We start from the raw sequence: 13,611 nt of genomic DNA, 5'->3' as shown, positions 1-13,611 counted from the left end.
TGAGCCATGGCCTCTGAGCCTGCGCGTCTGGAGCTTGTGCTCCGCGACGGGAGAGGCCACAGCACTGAGAGGCCCGCGTACCGCAAAAAAAAAAAAAAAAAAAAAAAAGGATGTCCTTTTTTCAGTAGTAACTTCTGAATATTAAGTTAACTGAAATATTAAAGAAAATGTAGTTGGACATATCAATCTTTCGATATCATTTAGGTGGCAGACCAGTTCTTTGGGGAATTAAAAGCACTGCCTTTGTCTTACAAATCAGAAGTGTAACTATAGCACACTAAATTAATAGATACTTGCACAGATAAATAAAGTTGACTGAAATAAGACTAGAGCTAACATTTTAGTTTTTCAGCATGTTTCTAACATGTACGCCTATGCCGATATGATATTATTCTTTGAGTATTAATAGAGGAAACTAAAACCATTCTCTAACTAGGTCATTGAGGCTAGATGGAACATTCTGCAGATATGTGGGAATTATCAAAGTCACACAGTGAGTTAGGTCAGGGCCTGGACCAGAACAGAACTTGATCTTTCCTATATCTATACTTACAGTTCATTCAGCTTATTTAAGAACACTAAATATCATAATGCTTTAAAAATTATGATATAGTAAAAATTTGCTTTGGGCAACTTACAAAAGCAAATCGCTTAAATATACTTAAAATTGCCACCTCAATACTTCTCAGTTTCTCTGCCTTTATATCAGTCTTTCAAACAACATTCATTTCACCTGAAATCTCCTGCAACTTACCTGAGCATGAAACAAAGCTAATCCTTTTGCAGTATGCATAGGAATAAGAACCTTCATTAGAAATTGTTTATGTTCTGCTTTCAGTGGCAATGCAAAGCCATTGATAATACTGGAGGGAAAAAAAGGCAGGGGAAGGGTTACGTAGTTACTACTTTATTTCTAAAAGTTATTACATCCCCAAGTACCTAGGAACTGCTCTGCTTCAGTCCTGGTGTTGAATGACTTACTCATTTGCAAACTACGTTAGACTATCACTATGAAGTCTGCTCCTTTAAGTCATTCAGTGATCCCAAAAGAAAACGAGGACTGCCAATTTAATGTCCCAGTAAGCAACTTTATGTTTTCTATAAAGCCTATCACTTATTCATGCCTTTATTTTTCTTCTCTAAAGCACCGGAGAGTCAATATCACAATATTGTTAGAATTTTCAATATATTCTAAAGTAAATGGGTAGTTTCTCTTAATTTATTGAAAGATCTGAAATTAAGAAGTAGTTCTCTCCATAATCATTCTCTAAGTATTAACAGAGGAGACAAAAACCATTCTCTAAACATAAATAGAGGGTCTAAACTTCTCTCACGTTAATACTGCTATGTGGTGAATAAGGAAGGCAAAAATGTTCATATAAACTAAAATCAAAGGCTGTAGATTCTTCTAAAAAGAACAGATGTACAGGAATGATGATCTATCAACACCTGAACAAGAATTCCTCTAACTTCACCAAAGATTCACTATAACTTATTTCATCTCTTCCCAATCAGATCCTATAGGTTTCTGAGGCAGTCTGGCAAGATCAGGCATAAAATATGCCACAGCTTCAAAAGCACAAGTCTATTCTGAAACAGATGTCTTGCATGGCACTATTTTAATATGCTGACCCCCTAAAATGCTATAATAAGAATTCAGTTGAGAAACTATGCCTTATACTATATATTCAAACTCTAAAATATGAAATAATTTCTCCAATCCCAGCTATTTTAATACAGAAAGCATTCAAAGTTACTTAATTCTTAAAAAGAACAAAAAACTGACCTACCTTCCTAATATTTCAAGGAGTTCAGCAACACCATTGAAATGCTCTGTTTCATATATAAACCTAAATTTAAAATAAAGATAGATATAAAGAAAAATCAAACATCAGAAAATTAAACTGAGAGAAAGATGTAGGAAGGTACAAAGAAATCTAAGGGGCAAATATAAGAAATGTTCAAGCACACTTTAGGAATGAATTCTTTGTAAGCTATTTTGCCCCCAATCAGTTACTTCTTAGCAATCTTATAAAAGGTCTATTTCCTATTAAACCACATATACTTTTGCTAAAATTTGCTATATATTAAGATAACAATATAATTTCATCTGGAATATTTTATTTTACTTTAAAATTTATAAGAAAGATGGGTCTTCTCAAAGAAATACTTTTTAAAATAGGAAACCTCTACTCATACATAGGTAACTCTAAGAGAAAAGGACTCATGTAATAAAGCCACTTTTACTCAGAATTTCTCTAAGCCTAAACTACACAGGCTGACTAGCTTTCTAAGATTAGGGTCGCCTTTAAAGTAGGGAGTCATAGACTCAAATGATGACAGGATAGGCAGGGAAGATACCATAAATGACGGGCAGGGCCCCAGAGAGAACGACAGAGAGCTGGACAAAGATGATCTCTCTAGAGGAGGCAATATTTCTCATCTCTGACTGTTACAGTGTGAAAATGCTAGCCTAATTTTGCCACACTGTCAACTCAAACAAACCAAACCTGAAATTTGGGTATTAAAGCAAAATCTCCTAAACTGAAGCAACTACTCAATAGATTTCATTGATAAAGTAGTCAAAAGATAAATTTAATTAGCTTTGTCAGAAAATCGAATGAAAATACTGCCAAGAGCTACTGATTTAAATAGTATTTATACAAAATTTTTTAAACAAGTGCTCAAATAGATAACCAGACAAACTCTCCTCTCAATAAATTTTAAATAACAGTAACACTGGTATTATCTATTAAAAACTGTCTTCATTACTACTATCCACTTAGATGAGAAGTTACAAGAAAAAGTTAGATGCAATCAAATGATATCCATAAAACAGGCTAAAAATGACTCAAATACTATCAGTTAAGTTTCTAAGTTTCAGACTTTAAAAATTAACCTATTGCACTGCTGGTGGGAATGTGAATTGGTTCAGCCACTATGTAGAACAGTATGGAGGTTCCTTAAAAAACTACAAATAGATCTACCGTATGACCCAGCAATCCCACTACTGGGCATATACCCTGAGAAAACCAAAATTCAAAAAGAGTCATGTACCAAAATGTTCATTGCAGCTCTATTTACAATAGCTCGGAGATGGAAACAACCTAAGTGCCCATCATCGGATGAATGGATAAAGAAGATGTGGCACATATATACAATGGAATATTACTCAGCCATAAAAAGAAACGAAATTGAGCTATTTGTAATGAGGTGGATAGACCTAGAGTCTGTCATACAGAGTGAAGTAAGTCAGAAAGAGAAAGACAAATACCGTATGCTAACACATATATATGGAATTTAAGAAAAAAAAATGTCATGAAGAACCTAGGGGTAAGACAGGAATAAAGACACAGACCTACTGGAGAGCGGACTTGAGGATATGGGGAGGGGGAGGGGTGAGCTGTGACAGGGCGGGAGAGGGGCATGGACATGTATACACTAACAAACATAAGGTAGATAGCTGGTGGGAGGCAGCCGCATGGCACAGGGATATCGGCTTGGTGCTTTGTGACCGCCTGGAGGGGTGGGATGGGGAGGGTGGGAGGGAGGGGGACACGGGAGAGAGGAGATATGGGAACATGTGTGTGTGTGTGTGGCTGATTCACTTTGTTGTAGGGCAGAAACTAACACACCATTGTAAAGCAATTATACCCCAATAAAGATGTTAAAAAAAAAAAATTAACCTAAAGGGGCTTCCCTGGTGGTGCAGTGGTTAAGAATCTGCCTGCCAGTGCAGGGGACACAGGTTTGAGCCCTGATCCGGGAAGATCCCACATGCCGCGGAGCAACTAAGCCTGTGTGCCACAACTACTGAGCCTGCGCTCTAGTGCCTGCGAGCCACAGCTACTGAGCCCGCGAGCCACAACTACTGAAGCCCTGCACCTAGAGCCCATGCTCCGCAACCAGGAGAGCCACCGCAATGAGAAGCCCGCTCGCCGCAACTAGAAAAGCCTGCATGCAGCAATGAAGACCCAACGCAGCCAAAAAAAAAAATAAATAAAATAAATTTATTTTTAAAAATTAACCTAAAAGAACTGGAATAAAAAGAAAATATGGAAGGGAAAAAAAAGTGCTGTGTATGAATATACAACCAATTACCTGAGGAAAATGTTGTTAATTTGTTTTCTGATGAATGCTCTTAATCCAAGAAATTTCCCATAAATTCGATGCAGAACCGTCTTCAGGAAGTCGCGTTCTCTGGGATCTTCACTATCAAAAAGCTCCAGGAGCTTTAAAAAAAATCTGAGAAATTACTTTTTAAAAATAATCGAGCTAAAACTTCACTCTATTCTAATCTTGATTTTAAGATAATCCACAAAAGCTTTAAAAGTTTTAAAAAGATTCTGCCTCATCAGATTGACTTTATTCTTGCTAAATAATGAAATAAAGAAAAGCTTATGGAGTATTTTTTAAATTTCATTTTGAAAAATGACACATAATAAATAATATAAACACTTCAAGAAGTGGAATATTGTTTTTTGGCCTTGCCACTCATTTTAAAATGCTGACCTATTCCTGACTACTAAACACGGCTCATAATTTTAAAGTGTTGAAATGAAATGTTTTTTGATAGTATGTCAAAACTACATAGAGAATCTTAAGCTTGTAGACTGCAAATTGTTAAATAAATGAAGTTTAAAAAATACACATGCACAAATGCGTATTTCTAGTTTACTAGGCAAATTTATACAAACTAAGGCTTCTTTTCTTTTGTGATCTTACACTAAAAACATTCAAGTCACCATGCCAACAGTTCAAAGATTAATATTTAGTTAATAGGTAAAATATTGGTAGATATATGCTAACAGAGTGAAAATCATTCATGAAATAACACTGAAATAAAAGATGAGACTACAGATTTTTATTTAAAGTCAGCTTAGCAAATGGCTGAAAAATTTTAAACCAGTTCAAATTGGCCAAATCAGCATTTTACTACACCTCTACACAACTCTTCAGCAAAGGCAGGACAAAGAGATCTTTGAAAAATTTTAAATCAAAAGCTCAAATTTCCATTTTAAAACGGTAAAGAAACGGTAAAGAAAGAAATTCTTCAGTCAAAAAAAAGTATTACTGTATTTTAAGTGAAACACTGGATTTTCCTAGGAAAAAATATACAAAACCTCTCTTTATAGAATACAATTACCTATGAAGTTGTCAAGGAATTTTATGTTCTGTACTTTGGGATTGATAATTACAGTCATGATGACATGCTCTGAACCTTAAGTTCTTTTTCCATTCTGTCTTGAATTATATGTAATTGTTTACATGTGTATCTCTTCTACAAGAGTGGGTATTCTTTGAGAGTAGTGATGACTTTAGTCACATTTATATAACCCTAAAGTGTCTGGCTTATAGTTTGCATTTGTTGTTTGCTAGATTATTAAGTACTGCATGCGGCTCCAGCAAAAAATATCCATAGAGTATGAGAATTTATGTTAATATACCTAATTAAGTCACTTTAAATTATTCTAATTAAAATAGCTAAACTATTCACTTAAGACACTCAAATCCAAGTTCTGATGTTGGGTTTACTTGGAAGATATGCTTTGAAATTAATAAAAGGAACCCTTAATTGTTAAGGTTCCTATGTCTAATTCAAGAACAAACATAATGTAATACAAGTTGATCCTCAGGGTCAACGTAAAATAGTAGAGAACAGTTGTTAGCTAAGTGTCAAATCTATTTAAATAAGTTATTTTGAAATATTACAATCTAAATAAAAAAATCTATTTATATATAATCAAATATAATCAAATCCTGATTGTGCCATTTTCTAGCTCTGTGAATTTGGATATGGTCTAGCTCTTTATATAAAAGCATATAAGGACAGTGCCTGGCACATAAAAAGCACTCAATAATTCTTAGCTTCCTTCTTCTGAAATCCTATGATTTGAACATAACCTGGAACGACACACTTGTTTTCTTCTCTTGAAATGATAAATGTCCAAATTTATACTTTAGATTTTTCTCCTGTAAGTCTTAAACTTACCACCTAATCAAATAATTTCAAAATACAAAAGCTGAGAATTCTCATAGTAATATTTATGGAAGCAACATACTAAGAATACCTCAGAGCAGTGATCTGTGAAATCACAGTGATATAAACTGCTAGAAACAAATTATTGGGCCTTGGCTTCTCAGATAATTCAGGCACTCAGAGTAGAATGTAGAAAATGGGTCCTACCCTACCAGTTTTCTTCTTGTTCCCCCTCAAATCCACTGAATAATCCAGCAGCCAAAACACCTCAAGCTCCAGAGTGAGGAAGCCCTAAGGCAAGTGTTCCACTCAACCTGCTATTATATTAAATACAATTTAACATGGCATTACTAAAGTTCCTTAATACACTGTATTCCTTCTGTAGCACACAAGAGCTATAGAAGGAAATAAATATGCATTCATTTGCAATTACCAAAATAACATAGCTCCATTTAATCTGACTGCTTTTAACTTGTTATTGAAATGAAATTAACATTTTACTGTTAACACACACCTAATATTTCTTCATAGTTTATGAAGAACTACTTGAATGGCTGAAGGACATATTCTTGACAATATTCTTCATTTATCAATACTTCACAGCTACTAGTCAAAATACTTTATCTGGTAATTACAGGAAATGAACTCCAAATATGCTTGTATAATCTTTATGCTAGGGGACACACAATGGTGGGAAGAGGGCAGCAAACGTCCTTGTAATGATCTTTAATCCTGGCCTCAGCACTTCATTACAACCCTTCCACCCATCTCCTACCTTTCTTTAAAATGCTAATTAGTTTAGAAGAGGAGAATTCCTAATGAGACCCAACTTACAGATAAGTATTTCAAAAGAGAAAATGGACCCACAGAGGTTTGGTCTGCTTCACAATTTTGTCGAGGGCCAGCAAAGACCACACAGTTAAAAAGAGGCCTTTAAATTGTTGAAAAGATTTTGAAAATAAAAATAAACACATTCTGAGAAACTAATTTTGAGTATTTAAGGTTCCAAAAGAACCAACTAATAATCAACTTATAAAAAGAAAGAAGGTATCACACATGTTTAACTCTATCTCCTTTTCTTCTTAAAGATCCCATTTTATCTGTGGTTTAGGAACTGGGTGGCTAGAATGCCTAAGATGGGAAGGGGGGAAAAAAAAAGGAAAGGTAAGTGACACTTGATGATAAGAAAGGAGCATAAAGCCCAAACTTCTAACAATAATTCCATTTCTATTTTTTCCACCCTCTGTCATTTCAAAGTCACAGTGCTTAGAACCATATGTCAAGTTCAAACTCAAAGACTTAAAAATTTTAAAAAAGGTTTCCCCCCTAGTTATACCAAATTTTCTAAGTTAGATATTCCAGAAAGGCTTGCTTTTCTGGTCTTTATAAAACAACTATGAGGATTTAGGATTGGATAGGATAATTTGATTGACTTCACTAGAAGGCCACCCTTGATTAAAAAATACTCTTGTGTTCTCAAAGCTACTTACTTTTATTTTCATTGCCTGGCAAGAATATTAAGTGCTGTTAAACAGAAATCCTTAAAGTTTTGAAAGACTATTTTAATCACAAGTTAATAAATCATTGCTAAGATGAATAGAAAAATTTAAGACAGAAGAATTCCTTACCTGTTGTACAAACTTCTGATCAATGTATCGCTTTGCAATGCTAGGCTGGAAATCAGGGCTCTCCAAAAACCTTAAGAAGAATTCATACACCAACTACAAGACAAAGTGAAATAAAAGCTAAGATGGTGCCTATAAAATTTTACCTTAAGTCATTACTTCACACCAAAAATATACCTCCCTTACCAACTTAGTAAGGATATTTCAGATCTCATTAAAAAATGTCATGAGTTGGTAACAGTTTTTAAAAAACTAAATATACATGCACAGTTTGGTCTCCTAAGCTAGTAGATTTTGGGATTTATTTATTGTGTTGCATCATTCATTGAAAATATTAACTTACAGGAGCCAGAAAACAAAGATGATGCCTATAAAATATTTAATTTAGAAGACTATTTTGCACTCCATACTCACTGGGAACCCTTCTCCAGTGGACCACTAACCTACCTCAGCTTAATCTCCAGAGTTCCTTAAATGCAGGATCAGAAACCTCCAGGTAAGAGTAAACTGAATTATAAGGGGCAGTGTATCAATACCAATTAAAAAGAAGAGAAAAACTTCAAGTTTTTCTATAAAACTACAGTGGGAAAAAATCCACACTTGGGAAGTAATGAACCAAATCATATAAGTAACAGGGCTCAGGAAGAAATGTCTGTGCACCACAGTGAATAAACTAGAAGTCCTAACAAGCCTTCTACTAAAAAGTGCCAAACATCTTAAAAATACAGTATTCCCCGCTTAACCATGGGAGCTAAGTTCCAAGACCCCCCCACTGGATGACTGAAAGCTCAAATGGCACCAAACCCTATTTTCTGTTCATATCTTCTAACCACAAATTTCATGACTCTTCCATCTTAACTAAGCACTGTGGCCATAACTTTTGCAGTCTGAGGTGTGACAGCAAAACTAGCATGATTTTTTTTCCTTCCTCAGAATTTCACAGATAGAAGATTCATTCTTACCATAGATCTTAGCAACCTCAGCATATGCTTTTTTCCTTTCCTTATTAAGTTGAGAACTTTCACCTTTTGCTTAAAGGAAGCGCTTTACAGCTTCTCTTTGGCATGTCTAAACTGCCAGCATCACCACTCTTGCACTTTGGGGCTGTTACTCAGTAAAACATAAGGGTTACTTGAACGCAAGAACTGCAATACCATAACAGTCGATTTGATAACAGAGGTAGCTCCTAAGTGACTAATGGGCTGGATATGCTGGACAAAGATATGATTCACATCTCGATGGCAGATTTCAACATGCTACTCAGAATGGCGCACAATTTAAAGCTTATGAATTGTTTATTTCTGTAATTTTCCACTTAATATTTTCGAACTGCGGTTGATCCCAGGTAACAAACTGCAGAAAGCAAAACCGTGGATAAAGGGGGACTATTGTAATAGCAAAATATTCACTTGCTACCACAAATCAGAATCAAAAGTAATGTTTAGTTCAACTTACCTACATCACACCTACATCTACCTTTCAAGGAGAAAGGCAAAAACACTAAACTTTTTTTCTATGGTAACCTAATAGCTATAAAAGGCAGGAGTCTAGCCCAAAATGTGCCTTAATTTACTAGCTATTAAACAACATATCAAGCTGGCACCCTAAAAACAAAAAAGGAGGATTAGATCCCAAAGTAAAAATAGTCATTCAATAAACATTTAGGTACCCAGTTAGGGCACAATACAGAAGGGAGGCGGGGAAAATTGCTACACGAAATTTACAGACCTCACAACATACAAAAAGCATTACCAGATCTGAGCTCTATCATTCACCACAGAATAGCAAATTTTTACTGCAGTGAGTTCAATAATATGCTAAGGCTAACAACAGTTTTGGGATCTGAGTAAATATTGTTTTGTTTGATTCATCTTTGCCCAACTATGCAAAAAGAGTGATGCTTATCTGGTCTAATTATTATCTAATTTAAAGGAATTAAGAATATAATGAGGGCTTTCCTGGTGGCACAGTGGTTAAGAATCCACCTGCCAATACAGGGGACACGGGTTCGAGCGCTAGTCCAGGAAGGTCCCACATGCTGTGGAGCAACTAAGCCCGTGCCCCACAACTACCAAGTCTCTGCTTTAGAGCCTGTGAGCCACAACTACTGAGCTGGAGCACCACAACTACTGAAGCCCATGTACCTAGAGCCCATACTCTGCAACAAGAAAAGCCACCACAATGAGAAATGTGCACAATGCAACGAAGAGTAGCCCCTGCTGACTGCAACTAGAGAAAGCCTGTGCGCAGCAACGAAGACCCAATGCGGCCAAAAATAAATGAATAAAATAAATAGAATTAAAAAAAAATTACCATTCTACCCACTACCGGTACCTCCCATCAGAGGAATTGCACAAGCCTCTTAGATAGCCTCATCCACCAGAGGGCAGAAAGCAGAAGCGAGAAGAACTACAACCCTGCAGGCTGTGGAACAAAAACCACGTTCACAGAAAGATGGGCAAGATGAAAAGGCAGAGGGCTATGTACCAGATGAAGGAACAAGATTAAACCCCAGAAAAACAACTAAATGAAGTGGAGATAGGCAACCTTCCAGAAAAAGAATTCAGAATAATGATAGTGAAGATGATCCAGGACCTCGGAAAAACAATGGAGGCAAAGATCGAGAAGATGCAAGAAATGTTTAACAAAGACCTAGAAGTATTAAAGAACAAACAAACAGAGATGAACAATACAATAACAGAAATGAAAACTACACTAGAAGGAATCAATAGCAAAAGAACTGAGGCAGAAGAATGGATAAGTGACCTGGAAGACAGAATGGTGGAATTCACTGCTGCAGAACAGAATAAAGAAAAAAGAATGAGAAGAAATGAAGACAGCCTAAGAGACCTCTGGGAAAACACTAAATGCAACAACATTTGCATCATAGGGGTCCCAAAAGGAGAAGAGAGAGAGAAAAGACCTGAGAAAATATTTGAAGATATTATAGTCGAAAACTTCCCTAACATAGGAAAGGAAAGAGTCACTCAAGTCCAAGGAGGGCAGAGAGTCCCATACAGGATAAACCCGAGGAGAAACACACTGAGACACATAGTAATCAAACTGGCAAAATTTAAAGACAAAGAAAAATTACCGAAAGCAGCAAGGGAAAAACGACAACGTACAAGGGAACTCCCATAAGGTTAACAGTTGATTTCTCAGCAGAAACTCTACAAGCCAGAAGGGAGTGGCATGATATATTTAAAGTGATGAAAGGGAAGACCTACAACCAAGATTACTCTAGCCGGCAAGGATCTCATTCAGATTTGATGGAGAAATCAAAAGCTTTACAGACAAGCAAAAGCTGGGAGAATTCAGCACCACCAAACCAGCTCTACAACAAATGCTACAGGAACTTCTCTAAGTGAGAAACACAAGAGAAGAAAAGGATCTACAAAAAGAAACCCAAAACAATTAAGAAAATGGTCATAGGAACATACATATCGATAATTACCTTAAACATGAATGGATTAAATGCTCCAACCAAAAGACACAGGCTTGCTGAATGGATACAAAAACGAGACTCATATATATGCTGTCTACAAGAGACCCACTCAAGATCTAGGGACACATACAGACTGAAAGTGAGGGGATGGGAAAACATATTCCTTGCAAATGGAAATCAAAAGAAAGCTGGAGTAGCAATACTCATATCAGATAAAATAGACTTTAAAATAAAGAATGTTACAAGAGACATGAAGGACACTACATAATGATCAAAGGATCAATCCAAGAAGAAGATATAACAATTATAAATATATATGCACCCAACATAGGAGCACCTCAATACATAAGGCAACTGCTAACAGCTCTAAAAGAGGAAATCGACAGTAACACAATAATAGTGGGAGACTTTAACACCTCACTTCCACCAATGGACAGATCATCCAAAATGAAAATTAATAAGAAAACACAAGCTTTAAAGGACACAATAGACCAGATAGATTTAATTGATATTTATAGGACATTCCATCCAAAAACAGCAGATTACACTTTCTTCTCAAGTGCGCACAGAACATTCTCCAGGAGAGATCACATCCTGGGTCACAAAACAAGCTTCAGTAAATTTAAGAAAACTGAAATCATACCAAGCATCTTTTCTGACCACAACACTATGAGATTAGAAATCAATTACAGGGAAAGAAACGTAAAATACACAAACACATGGAGACTAAACAATATGTTACTAAATAACCAAGAGATCAGTGAAGAAATCCAAGAGGAAATCAAAAATACCAAGAGACAAATGACAATGAAAACACGATGATTCAAAACCTATGGGATGCAGCAAAAGTAGTTCTAAGAGGGAAGTTTATAGCTATACAAGCCTACCTCAAGAAATAAGAAAAATCTCAAATAAACAATCTAACCTTACACCTAAAGGAACTATAGAAAGAAGAACAAACAAAACTCAAAGTTAGCAGAAGGAAAGAAATCATAAAGATCAGAGCAGAAATAAATGAAATAGAAACAAAGAAAACAGTAGCAAAGATCAATAAAACTAAAAGCTGGTTCTTTGAGAAGATAAACAAAATTGACAAACCATTAACCAGACTCATCAAGAAAAGAGGGAGAGGACTCAAATCAATAAAATTAGAAATGAAAAGGAGAAGTTACAACAGACACCACAGAAATACAAAGCATCCTAAGAGACTACTACAAGCAACTCTATGCCAATAAAATGGAAGGAATGGACAAATTCCTAGAAAGGTATAACCTTCCAAGACTGAACCACGAAGAAATAGAAAATATGAACAGACCACTCACAAGTAATGAAATTGAAACTGTGATTAAAAATCTTCCAACAAACAAAAGTCCAGGACCAGATGGCTTCACAGGTGAATTCTATCAAACATTTAGAGAAGAGCTAACACCCATCCTTCTCAAACTCTTCCAAAACATTGCAGAGGAAGGAACACTCCCAAACTCATTCTATGAGGCCACCATCACCCTGATACCAAAACCAGACAATGATACTACAAAAAAAGAAAATTACAGACCAGTATCACTGATGAATATAGATGCAAAAATCCTCAACAAAATACTAGCAAACAGGATCCAACAACACATTAAAAGACTCATACACCATGATTAAGTGGGATTTATCCCAGGGATGCAAGGATTCTTCAGTATACGCAAATCAATCAATGTGATATACCATATTAACAAATTGAAGAATAAAAACAATATGATCATCTCAATAGATGCAGAAAAAGCTTTTGACAAAATTTCAACACCTATTTATGATAAAAACTCTCCAGAAAGTGGGCATAGAGAGAACCTACCTCAACATAATAAAGGCCATATACGACAAACCCACAGCAAACATCATTCTCAGTGGTGAAAAACTGAAAGCATTTCCTCTAAGATCAGGAACAAGACAAGGATGTCCACCCTCACCACTATTATTCAACAGAGTTTTGGAAGTCCTAGCCACGGCAATCAGGGAAGAGAAAGAAATAAAAGGAATACAAATTGGAAAAGAAGAAGTAAAACTGTCACTGTTTGCAGATGACATGATACTATGCATAGAGAATCCTAAAGATGCCACCAGAAAACTACTAGAGCTAATCAATGAATTTGGTAAAGTTGCAGGATACAAAATTAATGCACAGAAATCTCTTGCATTCCTATACACTACCGATGAAAAATCTGAAAGAGAAATTAAGGAAACACTCCCATTTACCACTGCAACAAAAAGAATAAAATACCTAGGGAGAAAAAAGACCTGTATGCAGAAAACTATAAGACACTGATGAAAGAAATTAAAGATGATACCAACAGATGGAGAGATATACCATGTTCTTGGATTGGAAGAATCAATATTGTGAAAATGACTATAATACCCAAAGCAATCTATCAATTCAACGTAATCCCTATCAAATTACCAATGGCATTTTTTATGGAACTAGAACAAATCATCTTAAAATTTGTATGGAGACACAAAAGACCCCGAATAGCCCAAGCAGTCTTGAGGGAAAAAAGTGGAACTGGAGGAATCAGACT

General features: G+C 35.7%; 1 protein-coding gene across 6 annotated transcripts in view; it reads right to left on the bottom strand.

The window, feature by feature from the left end:
- The window catches only part of PPP2R5A (protein phosphatase 2 regulatory subunit B'alpha), a 183,345-nt gene that overhangs the window by 10,138 nt on the left and 159,596 nt on the right, over positions 1-13,611 (bottom strand). For all 6 annotated transcript variants that reach the window (XM_089909469.1, XM_089909472.1, XM_022593431.3 and 3 more), the window contains 4 exons: positions 7,609-7,701; positions 4,102-4,232; positions 1,791-1,850; positions 755-863 (listed from right to left, as the gene is read on the bottom strand). In XM_089909469.1, coding sequence (XP_089765595.1) covers positions 755-863; positions 1,791-1,850; positions 4,102-4,232; positions 7,609-7,701 — 393 coding nt within the window. The remainder of the gene's footprint in view (positions 1-754; positions 864-1,790; positions 1,851-4,101; positions 4,233-7,608; positions 7,702-13,611) is intronic.

Source organism: Delphinapterus leucas, chromosome 1 (assembly GCF_059928025.1).
Source record: "Delphinapterus leucas isolate spDelLeu-1000000601 "Yukka" chromosome 1, BTC_Dleu_Yukka2, whole genome shotgun sequence".
In the NCBI taxonomy this organism is placed as follows: domain Eukaryota; kingdom Metazoa; phylum Chordata; class Mammalia; order Artiodactyla; family Monodontidae; genus Delphinapterus; species Delphinapterus leucas.
The sequence above is the reverse complement of the archived record's forward strand: the minus strand, read 5'-3'. Positions and strand labels throughout refer to the sequence as shown.